General features: G+C 43.2%; 1 protein-coding gene across 10 annotated transcripts in view; it reads left to right on the top strand.

Annotated features, from left to right (window-relative positions):
* phldb1b (pleckstrin homology-like domain, family B, member 1b) overlaps positions 1-19,018 on the top strand; it is a 63,007-nt gene that overhangs the window by 36,964 nt on the left and 7,025 nt on the right. For 6 of the 10 annotated variants that reach the window (XM_058080686.1, XM_058080685.1, XM_058080689.1 and 3 more), the window contains 14 exons: positions 756-893; positions 1,104-1,241; positions 2,096-2,224; positions 4,048-4,203; positions 5,233-5,343; positions 5,439-5,528; positions 8,160-8,300; positions 9,440-9,526; positions 10,544-10,646; positions 11,214-11,258; positions 12,070-12,403; positions 14,495-14,585; positions 14,839-14,985; positions 18,482-18,701. In XM_058080686.1, coding sequence (XP_057936669.1) covers positions 756-893; positions 1,104-1,241; positions 2,096-2,224; positions 4,048-4,203; positions 5,233-5,343; positions 5,439-5,528; positions 8,160-8,300; positions 9,440-9,526; positions 10,544-10,646; positions 11,214-11,258; positions 12,070-12,403; positions 14,495-14,585; positions 14,839-14,985; positions 18,482-18,701 — 1,930 coding nt within the window. The remainder of the gene's footprint in view (positions 1-755; positions 894-1,103; positions 1,242-2,095; positions 2,225-4,047; positions 4,204-5,232; positions 5,344-5,438; positions 5,529-8,159; positions 8,301-9,439; positions 9,527-10,543; positions 10,647-11,213; positions 11,259-12,069; positions 12,404-14,494; positions 14,586-14,838; positions 14,986-18,481; positions 18,702-19,018) is intronic. The other 4 variants (XM_058080688.1, XM_058080690.1, XM_058080694.1 and 1 more) reach the window with 2 other exon arrangements.

Below are 19,018 nucleotides of genomic sequence, written 5' to 3'. Positions count from 1 at the left end.
GCATGCGTGGGTTTTCTCCGGTTTCCTCCCACATTCCAAAAACATTCTAGGTTAATTGGAGACTCCAAATTGTCCATAGGTATGATTGTGAGTGTGAATGGTTGTTTGTCTATATGTGCCCTGTGATTGGCTGGCTACCAGTCTGGGGTGTGCCCCGCCTCTCGCCCAAAGTCTGCTGGGATAGGCTCCAGCACCCCCGCAACCCTCGTGAGGATAAGCGGTAGAAAACGAATGAATGTTACCTTGCATTGCTCTTCATGAAGCTACATTCTTGTGCACTCCGTGTGTATGCTAGCAGCCCCGCCTCCACACTCGAAGACATCCTCCACTCATGCCGTTGTTCTATGGAACAAAGTCACCAAGGTGGTGAAACCCTCTTTCTGCCTGTTTGGAGGAGAGAAAGGAGGAAAACCAGACAAACATGCACAAGGCAATATCGTCCCAGGCCTCGTGGCTGTGAGATGATGTTTTTAAACACCAGATTCCTAGTCTAGACGATACACGCTTTTCTCTGGGGGAGGGCTTTGACAGTCACGCACACATGCATGCGTGTAGCGTGGTGGACTGTTGTGCCATTCTCCTCCACACTTCCATTTTGGAGGGCTGGGTGTCGCTGACAGCTGCATACCCCAAAACACATTCTGTAGCATTCTGTGTATGTATGTAGAACATGAGTGTCATGACTTTTTCCTACAAATACTGCCGTGAGGTGTAACCATGTAAGCGTACCCACACGTCCCCCTACCTTCCTGCAGGATGAAGATGCGGCCACATCAGATGGGCTGGAGCTGCTTTATCTGGAGGAAGAGCGAGTGCGTGTGCTGTCACGGCTTGATGACCTGAAAAGCCGCCTGACTGAGCTGGAGCAACAACTTGAGGAGTCTAAGCAGGAGGTAGCGTGTGGAGTCAATCAGTGTTGATGGTGGAAATACGCCCCTTTGCCCCGTTGTCACAACAAACAATAGCATACAAAGTACTTAGTAGTCTGTGTACAGCATGCCCCTCTCCACTTAGCACCCTATATTCATAAATCATCACTTTTGTGGTTGAATGCAGTCTTTTAGTGAAGAAATCTGTGATATCTGACTTTTGCCCTGGTGCAGGCAGAGATGGAGCGTGCGTTGCTGCAAGGGGAGAGACGGGCGGAAGTGGAGCAGATTGAGGTGGAGATGGACATCATCAGTCAGCTTCACAGCAGACTGGATGAGCTGGAGAAGGCCACCCAGCAGGAGAAAGACAAGGTAGACATCCAGATCATACCGTACATGACTGTCTGTCTTGGTAACATGGTTGTCAGTGTGAGCAATGGCGAGAAGATACCATACTTGCATGTGTGTGCACACCGCCCCCAAGTGTAACCTTGTTCACAAACTGCTTCTTTAACACTCACGTGACGTTTGATCATCCATGATGCTCTTTCCATACGGCCTGCATGAGTCAACCTGTATGCAAGGAACACCCAGCATATTAATACTGCCATCTAATGTATGTACTGGATAGCTCTTTTTAAGGGGGACTGTTTCACCCCTCAATAGTAATGCCATCTAATGTATGTACTGGATATCTCCCTTTTTTAATGGGGACTGCTTCACCTCTCAATAAATCACACTTTCATGACTCAGTTTCACGAGGAAGCGGAAAAGACAATATTTCTAGCAAATACGGAGAGATGATTCCATACATATTGTGTTCATAGAAAAACAACATACTCTGCTATAGAAATGATAGCAGTGAAGGGTGTGTCATGGAAACAGTGGGAAGGATTTGAGATAAATTTTCATTTTTCATAGAACTGGATGGTTTGTACTATTGTACTATTTCTGAAATGATCTTTATGGAAAGAATTGACAAGGTGGATTATACGCATCCATCACAACCTGCCTGCTTTTTATTGCTAACCTCTTTAATAAGGTTTTTACTTGCATGGAATTACATTGTAACACATTCTTTCTCTCTCTCTCCATCTTTATCTCTCTCTATCATATCTTGTTCACTATTTCTCTCCCCCTTCTATCTTTCTCCTTGTCTCCCTCTCACTCTCTCTACTTTTCTGTCTGTGTGTGTTGCACTGTGTGTGTGTGTGTGTGTTTTGTAGGAGAGGGCTAATGTTGAGGCAGAGCGTCGGGTCGTGCAGAGACTCCAGGAGGGCCACGCTGAGCTGAAGAAGCAGCTGCATAACTGTCCCGAGTCCCTACGGGAACAGTTACAACAGCAGTTGAAAAGGGTGGGTCGTCTCACCGGGATAAAGCAGTCAGTGCTTCCTCCACGGACGCAAACGTCTCAAATCAGTCAGAGTAGCCTCTTTCCCTTCAGAGCATCCCCCTTAGACATCAATATCATAAAGTCCATGCTTCTACAAGACCTGGCGTAAAGAACGGGGTGCCTTGCACCTCTCCCAAGTCAATACCTCTTCTGTGTAAACCTCCCCTGGACTGCATGGAATGTGTATGGAGTAGGGATGCTTCCACCAGGGTTTTATGCTGCCCATCAGCCAATACTTGGGGTGCCACAAGATCTCGCCAGATTACAAATCTTGTGGGCACTAAGCCCGGGTCAAAAATCAATAAAAGTGAACGACTGGCCTCCATATATTGCCGTGTGCACACGTGTTTTCCTCCACACAGGCAAGAGAGGCTTCACTCTGTGCCTTGGCTTCAGCACCTTGGCACGTTTGTTCCCTAGAACAACGGCATGAACAGAGTGAGCCCTTTGATCAGCCTCTTTGGTTCTGTGTTTGGAGGCAGGGCGGCTGGAATACACACGAGTGTAACGTAGTAGAAATGAAAGTCAATATATATTTTTCTATGTATTGATGATGAGTGCTATTGGCCAGAGGTGTCGTATAAGGACGAAAAGGACAATTCCCCCAAAAACAGTAATTATTATAAGAAAATCATAATAAAAGGCGTAATGTGAACATATTTATCCTGGTAACACGCCTGCTGGTGACTTGGTCAATGTCTAATGAGGCCTGCATGTGTGCTTGTGATGTGACGGTTTGTCATGGCTGACATGCAGTATATATAACCTCCCACTAATACTATTAACATACTGTATTTTCTGGACTATAAGTCACTGTAAATACACTGTTTTTCATAGGTTGGCTGTTCCTGCGACTTATACTCCAGAGCGACTTATAAATGAATATATATAGTAACAGTAGACGTTAGCTTACAAAGTCAACTGAGAACGACATAACACAAATGCCCCCCAAAAGAAAATCATATTCTGCAGACTACAAGCTGCAAGTTTTGCAATTTGTAGCTGAAAACGAGTAATCGAGCAGCAGAGAGAAAGTTTGGCGTAAGTGAGAAACTTGTTAGGGACTGGCGTAAAGTGGAGGCTCCTCTTACTGCGATGAAGAACACAAACAGTTACTGATTACTAAAAATAGTTCATTCATTCATTTTCTTGTTACATAAACACTGAACACCTTTTCTGTTGATGTTTATTTCTCGTGTAGCTGAATAACCATTATGTTAGCATATCTTACAACTATTCAGCCTTTTCGCTATTCTTATTAATGTTAGAACTTGCCTTCCAAGATGACGTAATGTCTGTTTTGGTCAAGTAGTTATAAATAAATAAATTACGCACAAAAAATGTGACTTATGTATACTCCAGTGCGACTTATGTATGTTTTTTTTCTACCTAACTATGCATTTTTGGCCTTTTGCGACTCCGGAGCGACTTATAGTCCAGAAAATACGGTACTTGAACTCACATCAAGTGTTTCTGCTGGCCACAAAGATAACCAATCATCACCACGCCACCTTTACATGCCGTGTCATTGTGCAGCAGGGCCACAGGCGGCATTTTATGCAGATATGTTTCTTTCATTGTAGGTGTTAAAAAAACAACTATCCTCAGCCAATCTTGCAGAAATGATAGTCGCACGGTGCATGTCATTAATATCAAGAGCTTCATATGTACCACAAAAATATTCTTAGAATACGCAGATAACGTGGAAAATCAGAGTGGATTTAAAGAGCTTTAATGATGCTAAAGTCTTCCACTATTATGGTGGTGATGTCACGTGTGTGTTAGAAGGGAGAAGCTCTGGAAGCAGAGACCAAGAAGTTTGAGGACCTGGAGTTCCAACAGCTGGAAAGAGAAAGCAGCCTGGAGGAGGAGAGGGAGACCATGAGCAAGCAACTGCTCCAGGAGAGAGCCGAGTACCACCACAGCGTGGCCAAGAGGAAGGTAACCACCATATCATGCCAAACCTTGCAGGATACACAATCACTTCCTTCTTGACCAAGTTTGGCCACTCCACATGGTCCAGCAACTACCAGCAACTCCATCCACCATCGTCACTGCTTTTCTTTTTGGGCTCAAACTCGGCTCTAAAATCTGAGATTAAATAAAATCCCTCACCACTTCACACAGCTTCACAAAATATAATGGCTTATGATAGTCCAAAATATGCTGATTGAAGCCATTTTCACCTGGATTTAGCATTTCAAGCATGAATATGTCAACCATTAAAATGCAACTAGAAGGCATTCAGAAGATGCCTTCAAAGATGTGGAAGAATGTAATGTTGGCTGAGACACACAAGCACCAGACTTGATGCGCGGAAAAACACTTTAATTGCAATGATGCCACAATATGTGCAGTAATCCCTAAACCTTGCCAAGCTAAAGTCTAGTCAAGTCTAAATATGCTTTTTAACATTATTAGAGCCCTCAAGACATGAAATAATACCCCTATAGTCACCTTTACAACCCTTGTCTCTATTTACATCACTTATGCTGCAGGGACTGGAGACGGTCACTAGAGAGCTAACCAATTAGCCTCAAATGTATTTCTTCTAAACGTAGAAGCCAACAACTTACCACTTCCACACGGAATGGGAGGATAACTTATTTTCACTCTTATCATGTGGGACATGCCATGGCTGACTTCATCAGTGTTTATAATGTTGTGTAAGTGATGTCTCACCAATGTTTATGTCATGACTGCTACCGAGTGGCCACAATGTTACATATATAATACACACTTATGATATACAGTACACACTTGTATTTTAATGTTTTGACTAATAGTGGACCACAGTCAGCACAAAACTGATTTTTAAAATTTATTAATTCATTCGGAAACGCTCTGATATAGCGAGGGAGGGTCGCACCTTATCATGAAGGGTTGATGGTGGCCGAAGTACTGCTGTAAATCATGCACACGCCATGTGGTGTTGTAGCGTTCAATGACCATTTCTTTGTTGTTATTCAGGAAAAGGTGTCTGCTTTGGAGAAGCAGGGCGACCAGCTGGGCTTGCAAGCATCTCAGGAATGCGAGCGTCTGGCCAAAGACAGGACGGCCACGCTGCAAATGCTCCAAAATGTAAAATGTCATGAATGATGAGGATGAATATACAGTACAGGTTGTGATGTGCTGTTCATTGATCCTGTGGACATGTTCTTATCTGCGTGGTCCAGGAAAAGGAGAGGCTTACGGCCCTGGAGAAGAGGTACCACAGCATCACTGGAGGAAAGAGCTTTCCCAAGTCATCTACGGCGATGAGAGAGGTACCGTACGCCCACCTTGTAGCCGTGTTGTTTGTCTGCTCGTAAAGTACTTCATGCTTTGTGTTACTGACTCTTGCATCACAAAAAGCATCTGGTATGCTCCGTGTCATTCAGTTTGGGCGCCTTACTGCGTCATAAGCACAACTCGTTGAATTCCAATGGCCACTAGGTGTCGCCTGAAAGGAAAAGTGTCCAATCCCAATGTGCGCCATGAACACACGTGTCTTCCTCTTTTTTTGTGTCTTGTAAAGACATTCATTCATTCATTCATTCATTCATTCATTTTCTACCGCTTTTTCCTCACAAGGGTCGCGGGGGGTGCTGGAGCCTATCCCAGCTGTCTTCGGGCGTTAGGCGGGGTACACCCGGGACTGGTCGCCAGCCAATCACAGGGCACATATAGACAAACAACCATTCACACTCACATTCATACCTATGGACAATTTGGAGTCGCCAATTAACCTAGCATGTTTTTGGAATGTGGGAGGAAACCGGAGTACCCGGAGAAAACCCACGCATGCACGGGGAGTGTAAAGACATAAAAACAAATAAGAAGAGTCATCTTAGGAATATGTATTGGTCGCGTCTTAAAAGTGGGACAAATCGCAGCTCACATTAAACAGTCAAAAACTGGGATTTCTAAGTAATAGCTAGTCTTGTAATAAAATAAATTTAATAATTTAATGTAATATAATTATGAATTTCAATGTATTTAAACAAAATAAAAATAAACAAATCTAATTTGGCGATGACACTAAACAAAAACATGAGGTCTCACTCGTTCACATTTTGGATTTGCTGAACGTTTATGGGCGAGTTTAAGAGCTAATATGCTAATAATAAAGAAAAATAGTAATACAAAAATATGCTTGTTGACAGTATTGTTTAATACTGGCCCATAGTTCCCGAATTGATATCCTTTAAATAAAATTTTATGTAATTGTCAATGTAGTTGTACATCGTTGCACACCTATTTCCCCTACTTGTTGCAGATAAATCTTCTATCTGTGATGAAATACAATTAATTGTGAGTTAACTATGGACAAAATGCAATTAATCGCGATCAAATATTTGAATCAATTGGCAGCTCTAATATATATATATATATATATATATATATATATATATATATATATATATATATATATATATATATATATATGTATATGTGTGTATATATATAGGTGTATGTATATGTGAGTATATACACGTGTGTATACATGTGAGTGTGTGTGTGTGTGTGTATATATGTGTGTATACGTGTGTGTGTGTGTGTATATACATATATGTGTATATAGGGCACACAGGGCACTCACTTAACGAGATGGGACGATACGAGATTGGGTTCACGAGACGTGATTTTAACATTCATATTAACATAAGTATGCTAGTGGTCCCACTTCCACCCACTGTGACAACAGACTGACTAATAAACGACTCGCTCCGTTCATTTTGTTCTATGGAACAAACGTGCAGGTGCTGAAAGCAATGCACAGAGTGAATCCTCTTCTTCATTTATTGTGTGATTTTTTTTTTTAATTTATTCCTGATCATCCCAGGCCTCGTTGTCAACATTTATGTAAGCACATGTTGGCAGTTTGAAGAACATCAGGTAGGGCAAAGAACTAATCACTGCAAAAAAAGCTCTTCAATTTGGCACTTGACCAATACACTACAAGAAATTTGTTGATGTTTTCCTATCAGACAAGAGGATCTAAGAGAAAATGAGGAAAAAACGGATCAAGAAGAGGCTATTTTTCTATGTTGCATGCATGCTGGTGTACATGGGTGAACTAGAAACACACAAAGCCTGAAGCAGGCAGAATAACAATACACTGGATCTTGGCTATCTGAAACAAAACCTTTTTATTTCTCCTTCATGTCTGATGTGTCTCCTTCTCCCTATTGTGTGTGTGTGTAAAGGAGTATGTGACAGTGGGCCAGCTGAGTCGTATGTATGGGATGCCAAAGGTAGAGTCATGTACCACCTCCCTGCAGACTAGAGCTGTAGGTCCCTTGTCTCTGTCTTTGGAGGTGTCTGCTGTCCTGACCTGTGTGCAGTGCAGCGAGACAGCTGTTAAACCTGATTGCATGTGTGTGTTTCTTGTGCGTGTTGAAGACACATCTCAGCAAGGGTTTCGTGTTTCCCAGCATGCCGTTGCAAACTGACGAGTAGTACTTCCACCCGAGGTGGATTGGAATGTTTTTGCGGGGCTTTAGAGACAGAAGCTACTTGCAAAGATGGGTGTAAAATGAAGACTTACTCCAAGCTGGTGTGTCTGCAGTGATTAGAGATTCTGCATGGCAGCCTAATTGAAAGTGCAGGAGAGATACATGAAAGTGAAAGAGGATCTAAATGTTAATGCTACTGTGAGAAAGTGGGCCATTGCAGCAGACCAGAAGAATGAGGATACAGGAATGTAAAACAGGGATATAGCAGCTGGAGGCTATAAGGCATACAGCACTTGATAGGAACAATGTTTTGGAGATATTTTAGAAGAAGAATTTATAATTGTGTAAAATAAAAGTGTTTTGAAATCCTTTCTAATCTCCATATTGTTTTCTCCCATTCATCTTTTCCATGCCGCATGCTCCTTTCTCTCTGCTGCTGCTGCTCGCTGGGCCCTGCAGTGCCAGTCTGAGGGCAGCAGGCCTTCACTACCCAAGTTAGATTTAGAACAATGGTACCAGGCGGTTTTGGCGGGCTCCAGCCAGCTCTGGTCTTCCTCCCTGCCAGCCAAGCCCCTGTCTGGCTGCAGGCCCACGCTGCAGGTAGAGGCTCTTCTTCTGCTCCTTATTCCATTTGTCCTGCTGTTTCTCTTTCACACTGCTTCCTCTGCAAGCCTGCTGGTACTTCCTTTGTGTGACGTGTTTATGAGTTGGACTTACATACATTCTATGCTGTTGGAATTGTGCTGCTGTGGTTCTGTTCAGGTTGTGAAAGAGCATCAGACTCTGTGACTGCATGGAGACGGTACTGTGGCTCCGTCTGCGTCATAACAGAGAGATGGGGCTTGACATGATGCTGAACGTTTGGACCTAATGCATGAATTACATTAGTTAGCACCATTTAACAGCCCTAATTATAATAGAATTGATTAATATTGATAGCGTACATGCATCACATCGCATGGACAATGTGGATGTGGCACAAACATTCATATGAGAACAAAGTAGGAAACTCTGGACTAATGCAGCCTGTGAAAATATAAACTGGCCATATTCAACACGTCTCCTGACGCTTATTGTTTTGCTGCAGATATGCTAGCTGTGTGTGAGTCAGAGATTCTTCCTGTGGTAAAGAATAAATTAGAAGCAATAAAGGAGGATGCCCTATTTTACTTTCGAACCATCGCAATCATCCCAAGGCCAAGTCCCAGACCGGACATTTTGAACTGGCAAGCTAGTTGTGCACAACACAACGTCATCACTCAAAAAAAGTTATATTTTTATGCCAGTGCTACGCCTGATGGTGTGCATGGTCTCCTGTCCGGCTTTACCACCAGATGGGGGCGCAGTGTTTGGGTTTATTTCAAGGAAGCTCTGCAATGACAGCTGTTGTACACATGGCTTGTGGTCATATTTTACTGTAGCAACATGAAACATGGTATGTACCATCGTTCTCCCCATACCCTGGTATTTGGCATTTCCATCAGGGACTTCCTCCTCATGTTGCCCGTCCTGCAGCGTTGCCGACCAGGGTGAGGTGGTTGCACTGTCATGGTCGACCTGTCTTGATTACATGCACAGTATTGAGTGAGCAAGCGTGACCTTTTGGGGGGTGGGGGGACTTTATGACGATTTAGTCTCGATCTCAGTTCCAAGCACTTTTACATTTCATTCCATATTGACCATCATACTTCATATACCAAACTACACTACCTTATCCATTCCGTGTGCTCCTTGTTCAGGTGTTCCGCTCCAAGGTTGACAGTGATCCAGGACAGTCTCCTCTCCAGCAGGGAGCTGCAACACTGGGCCGCAACGCAGGCTCCAAGGTAGACTGGCTGTGTGTTTCTATACAAGTATGTGTGGAGTGTATTCTAATTGGCTCACACGGAGAGAAGAAGTATTCCATTCCAGGGGTGTCTGATAATTAACATTTTTTTCTCCTGCCTGTGACTTTAACGGCCTGTCATAACTTCCCCTGAGCTCACTTGTAAACAAACATTCAATTTAAGAGGAAACTTCCCTATGACAATCGCAAAAGAAACCACCTGAAAGCCACCTGATACGCCATTGCTGTGGCATTTCAAAAGGGCAAAAGGTTTGCTAGGGACCTCGTGGTGTCACACTGGCTGATCTTGGTCACATGACATTTGATTAGGACAAATGAACTCCTTACCTCGAGGTGTGCACAATCTACACTTGCATTCAAAAATAATAATACATATGCAAAGTAATAATGAAGTGTTTGATCTGATGTAGATATGAACATTGCATAATTTTTATGATAGCTTGATTTTAACACAGGGTTTTGATTATGTCAAGGGAGTTGGGAGCACAGTAAGCAAGAAAAGCAGTAAGACTCTTTGCTGTACATTCAGCCGTAACTTTTATTACTTTTTATGTTATACATACACAGCATTCACACACACACACAGCGGTGTGAAAAAGATATGTAAATATTAGTCAATGACAACACAACTGAAGACAAAATGCAGTTAATTAAGGGAGGAAAAACCCAAACCTACATGGCTCTGTGTGAAAAAGTTCCACACCCCACACCACCAACCCCCTAGTTATTTTTTAACCTCTCAATGAAGTTAAAACTAAATGTCATTGAGATATATCAGTGTGGAAAAGGTTACAAAGCCAAGCGGGACTCCAGCCAACCACAGTGAGAGCCATTATAAACATGGAACAGTGGTGAACAGTGTGATGACCCCACAAGCACAGCCGTAAGGGGCCAAACACCTTTTCACACCACTGTGTGTGTGTGTGTACACACAATGATGGCGTCACTTCTCACTCATTCCAGCTCATCCTCTGACCCCGCCCCCCCTGTCTTTCAGAGCCCGCTTCTGCCCGCCCAGAGCTCCAGCAGTTTGCCCAGGAACTTGGCAGCTACCCTGCAGAGCATAGAGAGCAAGAGACAGCTAGCACTGCAGCAAAAAGGTTAGCGAGTTCATGTTTGGTGCATAAGACATGAGACATGGCCATAGAAATAAACTTACTTACTTACATGTTATCAATCTTCACCTCAGAGTGTGCACTACCAGACAAAATCATATTATACATTACGCCCAGGTCCAAGTCTTCCTGCAGGGTGATACAGTACAACCCTAAACCGTGGAAAGGGATTTATTGTGGTTGGGTCTGGACCAACGTCACCACTATATAGTATTCAATGTTTATTTATATATTTTTTGTTGATAGAGCATAGAAAATGGGCTGATGATTTTGTAAATACATTTTTAACATTATTACAACCCTGTTATATATATGAAATTACACCTCCGTGACACTCCTACTATTCTTTGTTTACACCACGTTGAGCTAGTGAGCTCATCAATTAGTCTTAAATGTAGCCCCAATGGCCGCCCATGTCGTTGGTTCCGACTGGCGTAAGGTGATGTCAGGCAGTCGGATACATTTGGAGCTGGTATGGCTCCACTCACCAAGCGTTCTCTAGCGTGACGGTGGTTCAGCTTGTTCACATCTTTCTGTCTTTGCGAATCGTAGACCCTCAGAACTCCAGCCATCCCTCCACAAAGGGAAGACCAGCAGGTAGCCTTTCAAACCGTGTGATCTCCTAACAGCAACAGCAGCAACGTTGAGTCATTCCCATGCCCAGTGTGTTATTAACTCCATCCAAAGCTCTCTCATCTTATGTCCTATCGTTTCTTACCGTCTATGATATCTAAGCCACGCATGCTTACAAGGTTGCTAAGCTATGGGCCTTCCTTCAGATGCCTTTAAGAACCCAGTAAGACACCAGTAGCATGGATTGGAAAGGTGTTGGTCAAACGTGGTGATGGTATTTTATTTGTAAAAACACAGGCTGTGTCTCAATTGGTGCACTCACTTACTTCCACTTCTGCCTTCACACAAGTATGGAGACATGCAGCACACTGTCTGTAAGGTGTACACACCACAAATTGTCATACATTGACCTTTGAATGTTTTGAATGGATTTTTTCCCTGCACTTAATTTTAATTATTACAGAATCATCAACTGGGTAAAATTGCTGGCAGATATTTTACAAGGTGATCCAAATGTTGGTGCCCATGCTCCGTGGAGTGGTTGGAATTCACCCTTAAAACGCGAAAAGAAGAAAAATATTATTTGAGGCATTATTTGAAGTGTACCATGATATGAATGAATACACGGTACACAGTACAGTACAGTATACTGATGCAAGTATTCCATTTGAGACACAGTCCTAGTGTGATATGTGCTGCATGGGTTTGAGTACTCTTGGTGGTGTGTTGTCGATGCGGGACATCTTGGTGCGTGTCTGCTGTCCTATTAGCTTTTTTGCTTGTAGGACAAATCCAGTTAAAATAAATACAAAAAAATATATATCCATTTTCTCAGGTCAACAGGTGATTGAAGAGCAGCGACGTCGTCTGGCTGAGCTGAAGCAGAGGGCAGCAGCGGAGGCACAGTGCCAATGGGAAGCACTCCATGGCTCCCTGCCTCACATCATGGCTTCCACACCCACGTACTCGCCAGGAATGTCCTACAGCCCCGCACTCACTCACCGCTCTGAAGGCCCCCCTCCTCTGGTCCAGCACTCCATCCTGCACCACCATCCACCATCAGCTGGAGAGCAGCCCTACGACACACTGAGTCTGGAGAGCTCTGACAGCATGGATACCAGCGTGTCCACTGGGAACAACTCCGCCTGCTCACCTGATAACATGTCCAGGTACGTATTCTACCAGGCATGGCCAGGTGTCAAGGATTGATCTTCAAGTGTGGTGCGGCTCAGGGCTCTATCACTTGGTGTGCTTCTGTACTTAACATGTAGTCTTTCAAGTGAATCAGAGTGTTTACACTGAGAAGTGTGGTGAGATACAGGGTGGCCCTGTCAGGAATGAGATGCACTGGGGACAATTGTCCCCATCGGGGACAAAGTCAATGACTCAAGCAGTTGGGGAAGGCTCCTCCCAGGCCGGGCTCCTCCCGGAACAGCAAAAGGTCTCATAAGGGAGTGATCAAACACGCTGGCATGGACTGGGGTCGCCTGTGTCCAGCTGTCAAACTGAAACGTTGAGCTTTCTACAGACAAGTGTAGATTCTGGTGGCAATACGGGACAAAGTGCATGAGCTCAGCACTCGTGTTGGCAACCCTACGTAACAGCACACATGTCGGGTTTCAGTTTTTGTGATGGGCTTTCCAAGGCATTTATCGACGAATGCTGATTTTTTTTACGGAAATCATTCAGTACTGATGGGTCCGAGCATCCCTAGCTAAAAGACGATGACGATGACGAACATGACTGTACAGTCACACACGTGAGATTAGAGTGGACAAAAGGTTTTCAGGGTGAAATGTAAAAGTTACAACATTTGTAAGAGAAGAGTCACTTGAGCCTTTGGATGCTTTTACTGCCTTTGTTCTTCATTCAACCAGCATCTTTCTCTTTCATTGGTCCAGGTAAAGTAGTAATACTAATATGTGTTGATGAGCACCCAAGTGAGCAGTACTACAGCAACATATTTACTCATAATAATGAGAGTGGCACCTACGATGCTGGATAATCCCATTTAGCCGTGTTATGAAGCATTCCGTCAGACAAATGCACCCAAAGGCACCGTTTCCCATTCTGCTCCCCACCATTTAGGACTTTATGTGCACGTTGTCATTTGGGCACCATCTGTTGTTGGAAGCATCTTGTGTTGGCAGGAAGAGGCTCTCAGCAGCAGCCACTGTAAAATCACAGCTCACAAGAGACTTGCATTAGTCCAATATTTAACATAACTTTGTGCACTCATTAAAAGTGCACATTGGAAACGACCAGTCAGGGTAGGAAGCTACAGTGTGTACTTTATACTGGGGTGACTTTATGGTGCCACTTGTATGGGGGGAGTTGGTTAGCACCAACTCCGACACAAACCTGCCTACAGCATAGCCGATTCTTAGAGTGACTACCATGGCATTGCTCCTCATCTACTCTGTAAAGTACATCGCCACTTTTGGCGGGGGATACTGCACTTTCCAGGGACACCAGCGGAGTAGCATTCAATATTAATGAATGGAATGTTTTGGTAATTAGAGGATAGAAAACCTGTTTTGACCCTCTTCATATGCTTTTTGACATTATTAAAAGTCTCTAGACATGAAATAACACCCCTATAGTCACCTTTATGCTCGTATTACTTGACGATCCACAGGAGCTGCTTCTCACACAGCTCTTAGGTGGTAAACCGGCTTACTATGCCTAATGTGCTAATGTGCTATGCCTAATGTCTTATTATGTCTTTTGGCATTATTAGAGCCATCTAGACATGAAATAACACCCCTATAGTCAGTCACCTTTAAACTCCTATTGCCCATATATGATTGTTAGGCATAGAAAGCCTTTTTTACCGCCTTCTAAATAGGCTTTTTAACATTACTAGAACCCAGTAGACATGAAATAACACCCCTATAGTCAGCTCTTTTATACTCCTATAGTCCAATATAGTAGACATTCATTCATTTTCTACCGCTTTTCCTCACGAGAGTCGCGGGGGTTGCTGGAGCCTATCCCAGCTGTCTTGGGGCGAGAGGCAGGGTACACCCTGGACTGGTGGCCAGCCAATCACAGGGCACATATAGACAAACAACCATTCACACTCACATTCATACCTATGGACAATTTGGAGTCGCCCATTAACCTAGCATGTTTTTGCAATGTGGGAGGAAACTGGAGTACCCGGAGAAAACCCGCGCATGCACGGGGAGAACATGCATGAATGTATGAAAGAAAGTGGATGGGGTGTTGAGCCTGTGGTGTTTTTGTGTGCACACCAGCGCTGGAGGAGCAGACTTGTTGAAGATTGAAGAGATGGAGAAAATGCTGAAGGAAGCACAGATGGAGAAAGCTCGACTTATTGAGTTTCGGGTAAGGCAGATGTATCACTGTGTTTGAATGATTTGACAGTGCTGCTGTCAAAGAAATATACGTACAAGCGTCCAATACAGTGGCGTGTTGGGGGGGGGGGCGTGCAGTAATAAAGGCTTTTATTCATTTCTATTGGCCCGTTAATGAGTCCATGTCCTAAACCCTAGACACCGCTAAGACTGAATGAATGCATGTAAACCTATTTCATGACTGTCAGCTTGTGCAAACACTGAACACGAGGCATCTCCTTCAGGAGCAGGAGAGTCTTGCACGCCATCAGATGCTGGAGGAAGAGAGGAAGAGGAGGGAGGAGGCTGAGAAGAGGCTGCAAGATGAAACTCTCCATCGGCAGCAGCTGGTGGAGAAAGAGGTGAAGATGAGAGCCAAGAACTTTTCCCAGGTCAGTAAGAGGTCAATGAGATGCTGAGAATGTGTGTTGTCAAATGAAGCAGGCCATTCTTTCAAATGGATCTGTTTGACTTGTCTTTACCCAAATGTTACATTTCAGCTCTTCTTCAATCAGCTCATAGAAATCAGCTAGTCAACATCACTATCAGACTTTTAGCCTTCACGTTCAAGCCTGATGTATTTGTTACAATTAGGGATGCTCCGGGCATTGGACACCGATCAGTATCGGCCAATTTCCGTGGAAAAGCAGATCACCTCTGACTGGTACGATGACAGACTGCCGTAATCCCGAAGTATAGTGTTTGATGCAGGGCTAGGGAACCTGTGGCTCTTTTGGTGACTCTGACATTTCTCAATACAATTCCACATTTTCACATAAAACATGACTTAAATCAATAGTGTTGAAAATAAACTGTCAACATATCAAACTTTCTGATGCATGTAATGCATGCTTGTGGCCCTTTTTACTGCTTAGGGGTGTTATTAGATGGCTCTAATAATGTTAAAAAGTGCACCAAACATGATCTCTTGTATTGTGCAGTTGCGTCATCACCTCTGTGCCTCTTATCTTTGGTAGTGAATGAGTTAATAATGAGAATATTTGATTTATTATTGGTTAGCTTCTTAAAAATGTACACATTTAGTTGTCAAACATATTACATGGAAATACATTTTAACATACGTGGCTTTCATGGCTCTCTTAGCCAAAAGGTTCCTGGTCTAAATTAGGGTCACTTTATGCTTCCTGTTTTCATATCATATAGCCAATAGCAGGGGTACAGCCAATAATTCAGGGCCCCATGAAAAACAAATCATGTTGGGCCCAGCCCAACCCCACCCACACCTGGCCAATAGTAGGCCCATTTACAATTAATCCATGTGATGGGTATTGGTTAGTTTCACTCATGGATGATCAGTGCCAATGAATGTATCCACCCTCTTTGTTCCATTCAAAGTACATATGTTCTACACGAAAATGTGTCAAGTGTACATCACACATCTTCCACATCCCCTAGCATAGTTCATGACTGTAAGTGGCTGCAGGCATCAGTCAAAAAATGTGTGAAAACATATGAAGCCAGCATTTGTTGTTGTTTTCTTTTTCCAAACTAAAGAACACAAACTAAACTATATGAATACAATAAAATCTTAGCTATTTAATTAATGTCCAAATGTTGTGGAGGAAGGCACTTTTAATGCAGGACATGACACCTGGATGCACCCTGGTGTGTAGAAACGTATCAAACAGACATCTTAACAGCAAGACTTCATACAAATGAATGAAAAGAATGGAAATCATACACACATGCATACAGTACATGCATATTTCATCAGTAGCAGACGATCTTCAAGCTTGACATGATTAATGTTTTAATGAAACAATACTGCTGTCTAAAATAGCACATTTATTACTTCATATCATTACACTTGCACATTACTTACAGACGCATACTGTAGGTCTTACACTTGCACATTACTACACATACAGTAGGCAGAAATTTCATAACCAAAGTGTGCAGTATGCTCTATCATTTGTATCATAACATCTGTAGCATAACAAGCTCAACACTGTGAATTATTGTGGCCACTGGTGTTTCCCAAAAAAAGGAACCAATTAAGTCTCAGCTTAAATGGCAGGACACTGCATAATCCAGTAGTACTGTAGTATTTTACAAATAACAATTGTATAGAATGATACAGTGCATCCGGAAAGTATTCACAGCGCTTCACTTTTTCCACATTTTGTCAGGTTACAGCCTCATTCCAAATTGTATTAATTTAATCTCTTACCTCAAAATTCTACACAAAATACTCCATTATGACAATGTGAAAAAGTTTTTTGTTTTTTTTTACTTTTTTTGAATTTATTAAAAATAGAAAATTAAGAAATCACATTTACATAAGTATTCACAGCCTTTGCCATGAAGCTCAAAATTGAGTTCAGGTGCATCTTTTTTCCACTGATCATCCTTGAGATCTTTCTACAGCTTAATTGGAGTCCACCTACAGTAAATTCAGTTGATTGGACATGATTTGGAAAGGCACACACCTGTCTATATAAGGTCCCACAGTTGACTGTGCATGTCAGAGCACAAACACCAAGCATGAAGTCAAAAGAACTGTCTGTAGACCTGCGAGACAGGATTGTCTTGAGGCACAAATCTGGGGAAGGATACAGAAAATTTTCTGCTGCTTTGAAGGTCCCAATGAGCACAGTGGCCTCCATTATTCGTAAATGGAAGACGTTTGGAAAAACCAGGACTCTTCCTAGAGCTGGCCGGCCTTCTAAACTGAGCGATCGGGGAAGAAGGGCCTTAGTCAGGGAGGTGACCAAGGCCCCGATGGTCACTCTGTCAGAGCTCCAGCGTTCCTCTGTGGAGAGAGGAGAGCCTTCCAGAAGGACAACCATCTCTGCAGCAATCCACCAATCAGGCCTGTATGGTAGAGTGGCCAGACGAAAGCCACTCCTTAGTAAAAGGAACATGGCAGCCCGTCTGGAATTTGCCAAAAAGCACCTGAATGACTCTCAGACCATGAGAAACAAAATTATCTGGTCTGATGAGACAAAGATTGAACTCTTTGGTGTGAATGCCAGGCGCCATGTTTGGAGGAAACCAGGCACTGCTCATCACCAGGCCAATACCATCCCTACAGTGAAGCATGGTGGTGGCAGCATCATGCTGTGGGGATGTTTTTCAGCAGCAGGAACTGGCAGACTAGTCAGGATAGAAGGAAAAATGAATGCAGCAATATATAGAGATATCCTGGATGAAAACCTGCTCCAGAGCGCTCTTGACCTCAGGCTGGGGCGAAGGTTCATTTTTCAGCAGGACAACGACCCGAAGCACACAGCCAAGATCTCAAAAGATTGGCTTCAGAACCACTCTGTGAATGTCCTGGAGTGGCCCAGCCAGAGTCCAGACTTGAATCCGATCGAACATCTCTGGAGAGATCTGAAAATGGCTGTGCACAGACGTCTCCCATCCAACCTGATGGAGCTTGAGACTTATTGCAAAGAAGAATGGGCAAAACTGCCTAAAGATAGGTGTGCTAAACTTGTGGGATCATATCCAAAAAGACTTGAGGCTGTAATTGCTGCCAAAGGTGGATCAACAAAGTATTAAGCAAAGGCTGTGAATACTTATGTAAATGTGATTTTTTTGTTTTCTATTTTTAATAAATTCAAAACATGTAAAAAAAAAAACTTTTTTCACATTGTCATAATGCAGTATTTTGTGTAGAATTTTGAGGTAAGATATTAATTTAATACAGTTTGGAATGAGGCTGTAACATGAGAAAATGTAGAAAAAGTGAAGCGCTGTGAATGCTTTCCGGATGCACCGTATATAATACAAATGAGATGATTTGCAGTTCTATAGAACTATGTTGTATAGTTGTTGTTATGCATGACAATGAACATGAAATGATGACACCTGTGATGACAGCCCACTGTGCTTTGTCCTCGTCATGCGCGTCCTTGTATGCAGGCTCGTCCAATGACACGCTACCTGCCCATCAGGAAGGAGGAGTTTGACCTTCGCGCTCACATTGAGGCGTCGGGCCACAGCGTGGAGACCTGCTACCATATCATCCTGACTGAGAAGATGTGCAAGGGCTTCCTGGTCAAGATGGGAGGCAAGATCAAGTCGTGGAAGAAACGCTGGTTTGTCTTTGACCGCCTCAAAAGGACCTTCTCCTACTATGTTGGTAAGGATTTGCATTTCACTACAAGTAGTAGTACTAGTACTTTTTCATGGTAATATTAAAGGGGACCCTTGATGCTTTTTCCACTTTGCTGACCTATAAATGTAGTTAGAATGTTGTATTCTCATGTTAAACGCTAATGAGATAATGAGGTTTGTGCACTTGGAAGTGAGCCCTGAAAGAAGTGCCCTAAAATGTCAACGCCATTTCACACGGGACTGTTTTTGTGAACATCCATCCATCCATTTTCTGTACCGCTTATCCTCACGAGGAACATGAAATATCCGCCAAACTGTTGCTGGAGCCAAAAGCAGTGCGTT

The sequence above is a fragment of the Doryrhamphus excisus genome, chromosome 8 (assembly GCF_030265055.1).
Source record: "Doryrhamphus excisus isolate RoL2022-K1 chromosome 8, RoL_Dexc_1.0, whole genome shotgun sequence".
NCBI lineage: Eukaryota > Metazoa > Chordata > Actinopteri > Syngnathiformes > Syngnathidae > Doryrhamphus > Doryrhamphus excisus.
This window is presented reverse-complemented; position numbering and strand designations above follow the sequence as displayed.